General features: G+C 43.0%; 1 protein-coding gene across 7 annotated transcripts in view; it reads right to left on the bottom strand.

Moving 5' to 3' along the window:
* UNC5D (unc-5 netrin receptor D) overlaps nucleotides 1-12924 on the bottom strand; it is a 682528-nt gene that overhangs the window by 171992 nt on the left and 497612 nt on the right. For 6 of the 7 annotated variants that reach the window (XM_060291598.1, XM_060291597.1, XM_030833039.2 and 3 more), the window contains exon 8: nucleotides 1823-1855. The exons of the other annotated variant lie outside the window; for it this stretch is intronic. In XM_060291598.1, coding sequence (XP_060147581.1) covers nucleotides 1823-1855 — 33 coding nt within the window. The remainder of the gene's footprint in view (nucleotides 1-1822; nucleotides 1856-12924) is intronic. 7 annotated transcript variants of the gene reach the window in all.

Genomic DNA, 12924 nt, shown 5'->3' with positions numbered 1-12924 from the left:
GACACAAGCCGAACACTCAGTGCCCCCTTTTCTCCTCCACCCTCACATGCGTGCGCACACGCACACCCCCCCATCAGGCTTCCCCACCTTCAGTCTTCCCATGAGTTCCAAATCCAGCATGCATGACTCCGGAGGGCTACTGCCTAAGTCCCAATAACGACTTTATGGGCAGCAGACAGCAGGGAAAACAAGAAGGTTTGTTTCTGTTGTTCTGTAAAGTTCTCAGGCTCCAGAAGTTATGGCATCTTTCTATCTCAAGCCTGCCTGAAGCAACATCTGAAGTATGAACATCACAGCTTTACTGCATCTTTCTCTCATGTCACCTGACCCCCATCCCAAGGCACCGATTTCTGTCTATTTTCACAGGGTCTTAATTCTTTCAAAGAAGGTGGTTAATCGAAGCTGTTAACTCTCCCATGCTATTTGAATTTTAATACCCTAGGATTTAAAAGATCAAAAGCCATTCATTTTCCACCAAAATAGGAGATACTGGTCAAGAACGTCTTTCACAAGCTTACAAACCAAACTGGCTAGGGAGCTGTCTCTTTCTACCATTGCTAAGAGCTGCAATGCAGATGCCCTTCTATATGGACTCTGACGTCTATATGATACCGTGGTATACTTTACACATTTCTGAGAATCATTGGGGGAACATATTAAAATGTAGATTCTCAGGAGCTGCCCCTGCACTGGGTGTTCAAATTAATTTGTTCTATTCTGAGGGGGGGGCATATTTAACAAGCTCCCACCATAACTCAAGATTCTGATGCATGTGGTCGCTTATCTAAGTTTCGAGAACTTTTTTTTTTTTTTTTTTTTTGCAGTACGCGGGCCTCTCACTGTTGTGGCCTCTCCCATTATGGAGCACAGGCTCCGGACGCACAGGCTCAGCGTCCATGGCTCACGGGCCTACTTGCTCCACGGCATGTGGCATCTTCCCGGACCCGGGCACGAACCCGTGTCCCCTGCATCGGCAGGCGGACTCTCAACCACTGCGCCACCAGGGAAGCCCCTCGAGAACTATTTTTCTAAGAAACATAGTTCTCAATCCAAGCTGCACATGGAAATCACCTGAGGAGCTTTTAATACTAGGGATTCCTGTGTTCTGAATCCCCTCTTCCCATTTTGATTTCACTGGGGTACAGCCTGGGAATTGGGATTTATAGACGGCCTCCGGTGGCCCTCAGTTTCAGCCGGGGCTGAGCACCCTGGGGTTGAACGCCGAGCTGCCAATCATTCAAGCTGTGCTCCGTCCCCCAGATCTACTGGATGCGTAAGATGGAGAGAATGCAAAGGCCTCTCCAGGAAGCAAGCCAGGGGACAGAGACCTCGAGCCAGCACCCACCCAGCAGGTTCAATTCCTGGCCTTTTCACTGTGGAATACTGGTTCTTCGTCTACCCAGTTGCCATGGATTTCAGGGTTCTTCTCTTAGGCGCCCCCTGCCCCTTCCTAGGTGGAGAGTCTTGTAATCAGGCTATTGCCCAAGGCTGCTCTCATGAAAGCCTGTACTGACAAATAGTTATTAATTTTAATGAGATAAATCTCCTCAGAAATAAGAGTCCTAGATGACATTTGCAGGTAAATGGACTGCTCTCGGCAGGCGGAATCAAGAGGAGAGATTTACTTTTACTCTGAAGGAGGGGAGGGGGTGTGCATATTTCCGTTCCATTTAAACCTCTGATATGTGACTCCAAACCCAATGAGAAGCCCCCCGAAAGCCCTGGATCTTTCGAAGGAACTTCAATTCTCTTTGGCTCCTAAACAAATACAACAGCAAAAATATGAGAATAAGTGATATTCACAAGAGGAAGAATAACTTACTTTGGGGTTTTATTTCATGAAGAGGTTTTTTATCTAAAAGAAAGAAAGAGAAAAAAAGAAAGTTGCATTTAATAATTTACACGGAACAGATATATTTCCTATATCCCTTTACGTCTACCTCCATAAAGGAAACATTTTCTCTCTTTCTGCAGACAATACGGGTTATGTTATTCATATTTATCCTTTTCATTCTAATTTTTAAAATTTTTCTCTTTTGCAATATTTTTCTAGGATGACTGCTTCATTCCTTCAAAAAAAAAAATCCCTCAGGCTTACTGGTTTCTTTCTCTTGCATCTGTTAGATTCTTATCGGCATGATGAGAGCAGTGAGCTTGCCGCCTGTCCGTTTTTTATACACAGCCAGAAGACTGCTCAGGTAAGGGATGCTATTTCACTCTATATGATGATAGAAAAATGAACCATGAATAAATATTTAAAGGGATCCTGCATTGGTTTGCAGTTATCACGGTCTGGATAAAATGTTCCAAACTCTGCTTTTCTTCCGTTCTCGTTGGGTATAGGTGCTACGGTATTGTGAGCGTGTTGAAGGTTTATTTTGAAGAAATCACACTTTTTTGTTTCAGATCTTGATCATCTGTTAAAATGTGGATGATCTCTCTTAATGGAAAGGTGTCCTTTTTAATCATGCTATTGAGAAGGGCAGCGGTCAGATGAGATGGATACAGAGAAAAGACACTTGGTCTTTTCGAAAGCAAGTCAGACATTCTTATCCATTCTCTTCATGGCTGGCCGTTCATCCACCATCCCATGCCATCTTTCATCACCTAATATTTTGCAATCATCTTGCAAATCACTTGGAGACGTGGTGCCTGTGGCTTGCTTTGTCTTACACCACAGTCCCTCCACTAACCTTTTCTCCTGCCCCTGGTCCCATCCCAGGCCAACACAACTCCACCACCACGCAGAAACCTGGGAAGACCAGGTCTGACACCGTGTCAAATTCCAGAGGATTTGCAGGGTGCACCATCCCTCTCATTCGCGGCTTCTTAGGGTGTAGATGGAACAGTCTGACTACAAGCACGGGGGCTGTTGCTAAACATTCACAGACTCCCATAAGGCAGGGGACCTTGAAAAGTCACCTTGTGTAGCCTCCTTCCTCTCTTTGCCTGAAGGCGAGCCAAGCGGGGTGAGATCCTGTCATTTTGGATTATGTTTTTAACTGAAGCAAATCTCGCACAGTACACATTTGAGAACTTCATAAATATTACCTGGCTGACTGCACCGTAACCCCTCCCAGGCAGACAAACACAGCTAGGTTCCGAATCCCTCACGGAATATCTCTTAGCCTAACCCACTCCCTGCACTTAATACTGATTTTGACAGAAAACCCTTGCCGTGTGCTTCAGATACAACTCTTGTGTGTTCTGCCATCTGATTTGTGATGGAAGTAGCTTATAAAAGTTGTGTGTAGATCACACTTTTGCAAAGGGGCCACCATTGTTTTTTTTTTACAATGAGGGGAAGTTAACAGGCAAAGGGTAATATCTGACAAATCTTTCTTTAAAAAAGAAATCCTCATAAAAGAGAATAATGTGTTCAAGTTGATAGGATCCTATTCAGATTCTTACAGTCAGGTTTCTTAAAACCAAACCCTTGCATTTCCCTTACTGCACAGATTCAATGCCATACTAGTTTCCTTAGAGCAGGTGGTCCCGCCCGAAGTCCAGATGCTAATGCACTGAAGAACTAGAACAAAACGACTTTGGTGGTTTCAACCCGACTTCAGTTTTTGCTTATCGTATGCTCTAAGCATTGGCATGGGCAGAGCCATGCTGGCAGGCCAAGGCTAAGACATCTGAGAGTGATGCATTGCTAGGACAACACAAAGAGACATGCAGAACATCTGTTTAGAACTCTGGCTGAGCTTAACAATATTTTCTTCCTTCTAAACCACAGGAACGAAGATTATGCCAGGTAGCAAAATGAAACTCCATTAAAAACAGGTGAGACGTATAACTACTCCTCAGAAAAACAAATCGAATATAGCCAAGATGTGAAAAAAACTGGGGTAGTAGAGTTCTACCCGGTACAGCTCTGAAAAAAAGACAGAGTGAACGGAGCTGAAAATCCCAGGGCTAAAGTCCCCAGATAGAGGGCGGGGGCCACATGGAGGCACAGAGCAGCAGAAGAGAGCATCCTCCGCTCTGACCTGATGACACCCAGCTCCGGCGTCGTCATTACTGACACAGATTAGTGCAGACTCTCAGGATCAGAAATGGATTTAAATCTTGGATCGTCTTCATCTATCTCTGTGACCTCAGTGTTCCCCACAGTAAAATGGGAATAAAAATGGCCTTGAAGCTTGGTCCCGGGGGGTTAAACATGATAACCATGAAGTCATGCAGCCTCAGGCTAGCACATGTTCAGCCATCAATACATAGCAGCTGATGAATAAAAACTTGAACATGTTATGAATATGATCATCATACTTGTTCAGAGGACAACAGTGACTCACGTGCTACTGCGTGGAGACAAGGCACAGCTCCAAATCGGAAATTCTAGGGAATTTCAGGGGTCCTTGAACGGGAGTTAAGAAACATGTGCCTAATCCCGTCCTCTGCTTGCTGACACCAAGGGCAAGTCGAAACTTCCCTTTCCTGCCATGTAAAGAAGACCCCTGTGCTACCCTGCTTTCACGCCTATAAATCTTTAGAGTAACTACCAAAGACATTCCACAGAAATCCACCTGAAATGAATTCTGAAAGCAGAGTCAAAATTATTCAAAGGGCCGCTCCTCTACCATCGCGTGTGTTATGCTGAGATCCAGCACGTGTGTTAACCTGCATCGTCTCACGGAAAAGGCTGGAAGTCTCTGGTGCCCAAGAGCTTTAGTCCCCTGGCATCGGCATCAACATTGGGTTCTGCTGTACTTTGTGAAAAGCAGTATCTTGTCAGCAAGCTGCTCTCATAGACCATTTTGCCCAGCTTGAAATGTCTGATTAGAGATTGTTCTACCGTGAGCTCAAGAGAGGGCTACCACCAACCTCGCTATGTTTTGCAAGAATGGCCCACCCACAGTTCACGTTCTTTTATTCTGTTTGCATAATCATTTTCTCACAAGGCTCAGGGCCATGCAGTCACTGGCCTTGGTCAACCAAATCCTCTCTGTTTTACTTTTACCTCTCTCCAAGGCCATGTTCAAATGGCCCCTTAGTAAATTAATCCATTAGGGCCATGGTTCTTCACATGGGCTGCATATTCAAATGACCTGGGGAGCTTTTTTTTTAAAAAAAAATACCCATGCTTAGGTCCCTGTCCAAGAACGCCTAATAGGGGTTTGTGTTTTTGTGATTACTGAGGGCACCGCCACTTCCTGGCAACAAATCTGGGTTCTGTGTACTCAACTCCAGTTCCTCTCTGCCTCCCAAGAGGCTTTGGGGTAGCTGGAGTGTATAGAAGGGCCCATTTTCTCTTGCAGGAAGAGAAATGTAATTCTGAGCCAGTGGCGGCTGAGCTGTAGTTTGGGAAAATCACAAGTTTTCGCAGGGTCTAACTTATACACCAAGAGGTACCTTCTGGGTAAATAGAAATTGATGGTAATTATAACTCAGTCCTATAGTGATTTTGTGTATTTACAGGCTAAAGATGTGCAAGTGTTTTTTAAATTTTGTTTTTAATAGTGTTTTAAATTGTGTTTCTTTAAAAAATCATTTTTATTATTTACACTTACCATATCAAAAAAATACAGATAAGTGCAAACCACCCCCCATAATTCCACCACCAAGAGATAACCACTATTATGTTGTTATATATACAAGTCTAGGCTTTTTTCCTCTGTGATTTTATATACATATAAGGTTACGTGCACACATATATGCTTACACACATATTAGCAGGAAACTACATGAAATTGACAGTAATTGATCATTTTTACCTACAAAAACATGGAATTGTCTTTTATATACTATTCGGCAATCTGCTTTTGTCTCAGTGCTGTATTGCAAATATTGCTTTGTGTCTGCCGTGCGTGTGGTGAGTGTGTGCATAGAGGTATATATGCTTATATATGAGGCAAGGGAAGAGAAGGGGGGGAGAGAGAGAGAGACAGAGGCAGAGAGAGAGAGAGAGAGGGAGGGAGGGAGGGAGAGGGAGAGAGAGGACAATCTACCTTTTTTTTTTTTTTTTTTTTTGCGGTACGCGGGCCTCTCACTGTTGTGGCCTCTCCCCTTGTGGAGCACAGGCTCCGGACGCGCAGGCTCAGCGGCCATGGCTCACGGGCCCAGCCGCTCCGCGGCATGTGGGATCTTCCCGGACCAGGGCACGAACCCGTGTCCCCTGCATCGGCAGGCGGACTCTCAACCACTGCGCCACCAGGGAAGCCCACAACCTACGTTTTTATTTTTGGTGGTGATTCATTTCTTTTCCACCTTTCTTTAAATTTTGGCTTCCTTTTTATATGGCATGCTCCCAAAGCATTTCCATTGTTCTTAGAAGCTATTTATGGCTGCATTCCTACCTTCCCACCCACCCTCATCCAGCCTTATCCTTTCTCTGCCAGGGAAAAACTGTGGCCAGCTGCATGCAGCCCACATCCCACGGATCTGAGTGAGCCAGAATAAGGAGAGATGACACATGTGTAAGGCGAACGAGCTGACAACTACAGTACAGAAACGTTGCAAGATGACACATGTGGATGGATGGATTCAATCTCCAACCCACAGACTGGGCAAGGGGCTGCCCTCAAAACCCGTGCCTTGCGATTATTTGAAATCGGCTTCTATGGGTTTTGGATGCCACAAATATACGTTTCTTGAGACCCAGGCATCAAGCCACTCCGTGTGGACTAAATGCCCACCAGGACAGTAGCCGGAACAGCTCTCTCCTGCCGGGCAGCAGTTGACACACGTCATTAGAGTTCACGATCGCCCTTCTTTTCACTAAACCAGACACGTCCCATGTTTTCATCTCCAAAGACCATTTTCATTATTTCCTTCTTCATAGATCATATGCTTTGGAACCTTTTTCACCTCCCCCCAAAAGATATGTCTTGAATATGTTTTATTTACCCTCCACAGTCTTTGTAATCACAAATTATTTAGGAGCTGATTCTGAACTGTGTGGCAGATTCAGTCTTCTCTGCCCATTCTCTCTGGCTAGTTCCTTGTTTGCTGGAAGAATGCTCTAGCATCATTACGTAGGAATCTACCATGATTCCACAGCCTCCACGTCATGGCCAATTTCTCTGTCTACCCTTATGGTCTTCTATTAACTGGTCCCACCACATCAAATGTGACTCAGTTTCCGCTGCACCTCAGCAAAAATCCATATTCTAGTCCGATCAATCCATGAACTCTCAGTGCTTTTGCCCAAGCTGTTTCCTCTCCAAGGACACCCTCCTCCCTCCAAGCCTCCTATATAAAAATGTCCTCTCTCCAATGCCTAGATCAATTTCTGATTCCCTCATGAAATCTTTGGCAATTACTACTCTGTTGGAAGAAATCTCTCCCTTCTCTAGACAGTTTATCTTACTTATACTCGCTAAAATACTATGCAATTTCTTTCAAAATATATTACTTTGTAAGTGTTCATCTGATTGATTTTATACTTTTGTCATCACCACTAGTTATGGGCTGCTAACATGAAAATCATATTTAAATGATGAGCTCACAAATAATTGGCACTGCAACAGAGGATCATGGCAAGAAAAAAAGTAGCAGGAGAAGTGAAATTAAAAGCTATTTGCTTGATTATTTACTGATTGGGAGAAAAAAAGTTGAAGTTATTGATTATCAGTGTGTTTCATTTACTCATGCTTTCCCTCTTCTCCCATAACCAGAAATAATTAAGAAGCCCTCTGAACGCTCTCCAAAGCTGCAGGAAATCCCAGGATCTGGTGGACCTGCTCTGTATTAGCACTAGCAGATAATTAGATAAACACGAGGTCTGCTTTCACTGGCAACACCACCGTGATTGAACGTGTCAGGCAGACACTGAAGATGACAAGCAGGGATTCTATTCTGTTCTCCTGTGGTTGGTGAGAGCTCACTACGGCTGTAGGACATGCAGGAACACAACCACCAGCTCTTGTAAAAACCATGAAATTCTTCCGGCGATGGAAAACACAGCGCATCTCTCGTTTTTTCACTCTTTTCAGTTGTTAATTTCTGCATTGCGTTTTTCTTTCGGGTTTTTTTTTTTTTTTTTAAATTTAAAGATCCTGCTCAGAAATGACTCTTCAGAGACCGTATTTACCCCAAGTTACTGAGTTAATTCAATTCTTGCTTCCTCTCCCCACTTCCCAGCCTGTATAGACCATCGTAAGATCTACTGCCCCTTTTAAAATGCACTGAGCAGAGTTTCCTGTGCTCTACAGTAGGTTCTCGTTGGCTACCCATTTTAAATATGGTGGTGTGTATATGTCAATCCCACACTCCCAATTTACCCCTCCCCATGGGAAAAGAATTTGAAAAAGAATAGATACATGTATAACTGAATCACTTTGCTGTACACCTGAAACTAACACAACATTGTTAATCAACTATGCTCCAACATAAAATAAAAATTTAAAAAATGCACTCTGAGCACATCCATCCATGCAGGACAAGTACAGAGAACAGGAGGTTTTGAGAGATTCCTCCCAGGGTTTTCCAGTTGGTTACGTCTGTTAGAGGAATCACTGGTTTCCTCAGAGATATCTGGGTAATTAGAGAAATTCCAGGACTGAATGGCAAAACCCTCCACCTGAATAAAAACCCGTAAGATCTGAGATGTACATCAGTAAATGAAGATCAGCTGTATTAATATGTTCTACCAAAGAACTGTTCAAGATCCCATCGTATTAATTAGGGGAAATCAGATGGGTACTACAAGAGACAGCTCATGGATATGACTTATGATGACAAAGACCTTCCACAATGGCCCCTCAGCCTGATCACACAATTTGTGTGCATGAGATGATGTCGTCTTCCCTCTTCCTTCTTTCAAATTTGACGTCTCTTATAGGAATGTCTTTTGTATTTCCTAAACTCAGATGAATAAGTATCCACAATGACCATACTCCCAAGGGGCATTTGCATATTTCATTTTTGAACTAAATCATTTCAATGTCTAGATTTCTTACCACCTTTGTCCATTCCCACCGATTCACTGTGGGTTAGTTTGTTTTTATGATGGATATACAGGGTACAGTATGCTTTGGGGTTACAGCAAAGATGTTTAAGCATCTGTCTGCAAAGACTTTCTTATCAGCAATTGGCCTCAAAGTGATAAAATGCACTGTTTCTAATTCTGCTCCGAGGGAAGATGCATATTAAGATTCTTCTATGCTGTAAATTGTTTTGCTTGGATTCCCTCCCTTCTATCCACAACAGGAAAATATATGTATGTGTATACAGACATACACACTCACTCAAAACTAACCATAAATGTTCAGGGTCTATAATTCAAGCTTAAGGGAATAATCTATTGATAAACGTCATCACGATCACTTTCCTTACCTTAAGAGAGGAGTGATATTCAAATTATTTAAAAACAGAAGCATCCTGTCAGTGTGAGCACCAGCCCTGACATAGGGTCATGGTGACTTTCTGCTGTGTCCAGGGCGGTCCCTTTAGTTGCTGGGTCACAGGGAGGTGTGGGTAGGAAATGGATTGGGGGTGGGGGTGGTGAGACTGGGGAGGGTGTTACGATGACTATTCACTGACTGCTAAAGAAATACTTAGCAACTGATATACACAGGCCATCAGTCCTGTCTTACCAAAAAAAAAAAAAAAAAATGCTGAAAAAGAAACTGTGAATTGTGAATCTTTGACTTGTAGTTTTAGTCTAAGCTTCCTCAGGCCTCAGGCATGTAGAGTCTATATCTGTGTTTTTCATCTATTCTCGGTGCCTGGAACAGTAAGTGGAATATGGTAGGTACTCAATAAATATTTGTTGAACAGATGAGTGCTACTCAGCCTTGTATGTACTTTCAATCACGATCATTACAAAGTCAGGGTCCCTAAATTTCCTAATTTCCGTATGAATTCCTAGGACATTGTAGCTTCTCAATGAAGGGAATGGAGCAGATGCTAGAGGCCTGCTTTGATGACTCAGTTCTTAGGGGTGGCTGGCAACCGGCTTTGCTGGGTAGGGGAGGGGGTTACCTTTGTTTCAGATCTAAAAGATGTCCCCCTATCACCCTGCATATTCATCATCCAAACGGTGAATTTTAGGTGTGACTGAACCAGAATATCTCCTCAAAGCTGGCTAAAAGACAAGTATCTGTAAAATCATGATGACTTCAAGTTTTTATACTGAGATGAAGCTTAGAGATGACCCAGCACCCCGTATCCCGCTTCCCCGCCCCCCCCGCCCCCGTTTGATAGTTATGGACAGAAGGCAAGGGATGGTGAGAGATCTGTCAAGGTCACACGCTAGTAACAAAACAACTGAACTAAGACCTAGGACTCCTTACTCCCGGTGCAGAGCCCTTTTCCCTACCCCATGATCTCTTTTTAAACGATCACGGCAATTTTCTATTCCACTGCACACTAACGTTGTCCTCTCCCAAACACATGTATGCAAGGCCGGGGCTTTTAGGAGGATGCTGACACTTCTCTGGAAAAAGGACAAGGCCACATGCTGGTGATGTTCACATCCTCTTCGCTTTCTGGATCACATGTCTCAGTGCTCTTGAAGACACACACGTATTTAATTTGTAACGTTAAGGAGAAAATATAGAATCAAAACAAAGACGTTTCCTCCGCCTCTATTAATTCACTTTGTTCAGCACACCCCAGAGAGCACTGAATCCTTTACCGGAGTAGATTACTCTGTTTTAAATCACTTCCCTGGCTGGGTTCTTGCCGTTTCTTTTATGGCTGGTCCACTCTATGATCTCAGACATTAAATCTTTCTCTAATCCAGACTCATATTTCTTACCCAGGGTTTTGTGGAGTCCTGATTAAACAGACCACAGAGGTAGGATCTGGAATACACAGAACTGCTGAAATGGGGAGAGTCTGTTTTATAGGACAGAAAGCCTAAATTTTGGAAACTTCCTGACTCTGGATATCATTAGTTACTGACCAAATCTATTAGATAGCTTTTAAAAATACAAAAAATAATGCCCAAATCGCTAATTTGGGGATGTGGGAATGTCGACTGATGGAAGTGTTGACATGTAACAGATATCATTGATCCAGAAGAGCTGGCACCAGGACGATAACCCTGGGATGTGGAGATTGTGTATGGTCTAGTAGTGCGTGTGGGGATTTTCCCCCCACCAGTGAGAAAGGATCTTTAAATGTGTGTTGACAAATTAGAATTTGCTTTATGAAAATTTATTTTCTAACACAATTGTTAGAACATGTGTATTTCATAACACGAGGGAAGCTCTCAGTATAATGAAGAATGATTTTCTCACTTGGGGACCATCCAGGCTTCTCTCCTGGGCCTTCCCCTTGAGTTATTTTTAATTAGTTGTTACAATCATAGAATTTTAGGACTTGTTGGGACCTCAGAGATCACCTGGTCTGTCTCCTCCTCATAACTAAATCCCCCCTGCAAAGGAAGACTGGAAAATCAAGAGCTGTTCTCTCAGCTACTTCTCAGACGTTTCTGGGAAAGGATATTGACACTTTGGTCTGACACCAAGTTGAAGAATCCTCATGAGTTGTTAGGGTCCTTGTAAACCGTGTTCCTCCAACTAACGGTATATCTCAAATTACCCCTCAGAACTGGTTCATACAAGAACACAATTTGTGTCCCATAGATTTTAATGTGAAGCACATTTTATTTCATTAGACACTATTAGGAAATGTTTTAACAAAATATCTAAAGTGTCACTTGTCAACTCTTCCACAAGACATGGAAAACACACTTCTTCTGCCACAGGAATCCCTTTACTAGAAGACACACACATTATTATTATTATTTACACAAATGGAGTGCTTACTACAGATGTCAAATGCTTTGCATGGTTTAGGTCATTTCCTCCTCAAAACGAACCCTTTGTAATAGACACTATTATAACTTTTCTTTTATAGAGGAATAAATTTAGGCTTAGAGAAATGAAGAAATTTGCTCATAGCATTGCAACCGAAATTCAAACTCAAGCAATCTGACGCCAGAGCCCGGATTCTTCAACCTGTTACCTATAGGATAAATGTTCAAATCCTATAGGCTCAGCTCATTCATTTCTCTCAATTCTAGGTTCATGTCCATTTCTAATTTTTCAGAAGGAGAATAACATCTCAACTCAGAATCACAGAGGACGCTGGAAGGCCATTCAGCCTTTGCTCTCAATGCCAGCTCAACCCAGGCCCACCCTGGGCCAGCCCTCATGGAAACTCAACCTCTGTACCTTCTCGCGATCCCCAGTTAGGAGCCAGTGCCTTCCCTATGTAGATGGGGATGCCATCTACAAAATATTTCTCTTTTCTTTGTAATGAATTTGTATTCCCATCAACTATCTGGCCCTGTGGCTAAAATTTCCCGTCCTTAAGAAATGTTTTTAAGCTTTCTACTGGGTTTTCTGTTTCCAGTTTACACTGTCACGGGGATCTGTTCTTATTTGTCTATCTGGTTTTCTTGGGGTTGTTCTGTTTTGTTTGGTTTTGTTTTAGTCTTCTTCCTCTCTCTCTAATGTGATGTGCGTACCGTGTGTACCCTCTCTAAGTAATGTGATATGGAGTTATGTATCCTGTTCTCCAGCTGCCCAAATTTGATGTTAAAGTCCTTCCTATTTACAGGAGAGGTGTTTTATTTCAATTCCTCTCATAAAATGAACAAAGTTAACAAGATGCCTCAGAGATAAACAATCTTCCAGACACGTTTCTGGAGTATGACAGCACTTCCTGTCCAATTCCACCAAAAGAACGTAAGCCCAGTGTAAACGTTCATATGGAAATATGGTGGTGGTGGGTCAGGGGGAGTTGATAGGAATAGGAAAAAGAAGAAGAAAGAAACAGAATAATTGCATTGGTTTCTATTAGCTGAGAAGGAAATTTTTATGTAGGTTAACCCTGTCATGACTACGTACATGTGGCACACGTCTGGGAAGAAATAAAGAGATGATGATGACAGAGGGAAAATTTCCTGCATCACAAAAGGCATCTTAGGGCTTCCCTGGTGGCGCAGTGGTTGAGAGTCCGCCTGCC

Source organism: Globicephala melas, chromosome 21 (assembly GCF_963455315.2).
Source record: "Globicephala melas chromosome 21, mGloMel1.2, whole genome shotgun sequence".
Lineage (NCBI taxonomy): Eukaryota > Metazoa > Chordata > Mammalia > Artiodactyla > Delphinidae > Globicephala > Globicephala melas.
This window is presented reverse-complemented; position numbering and strand designations above follow the sequence as displayed.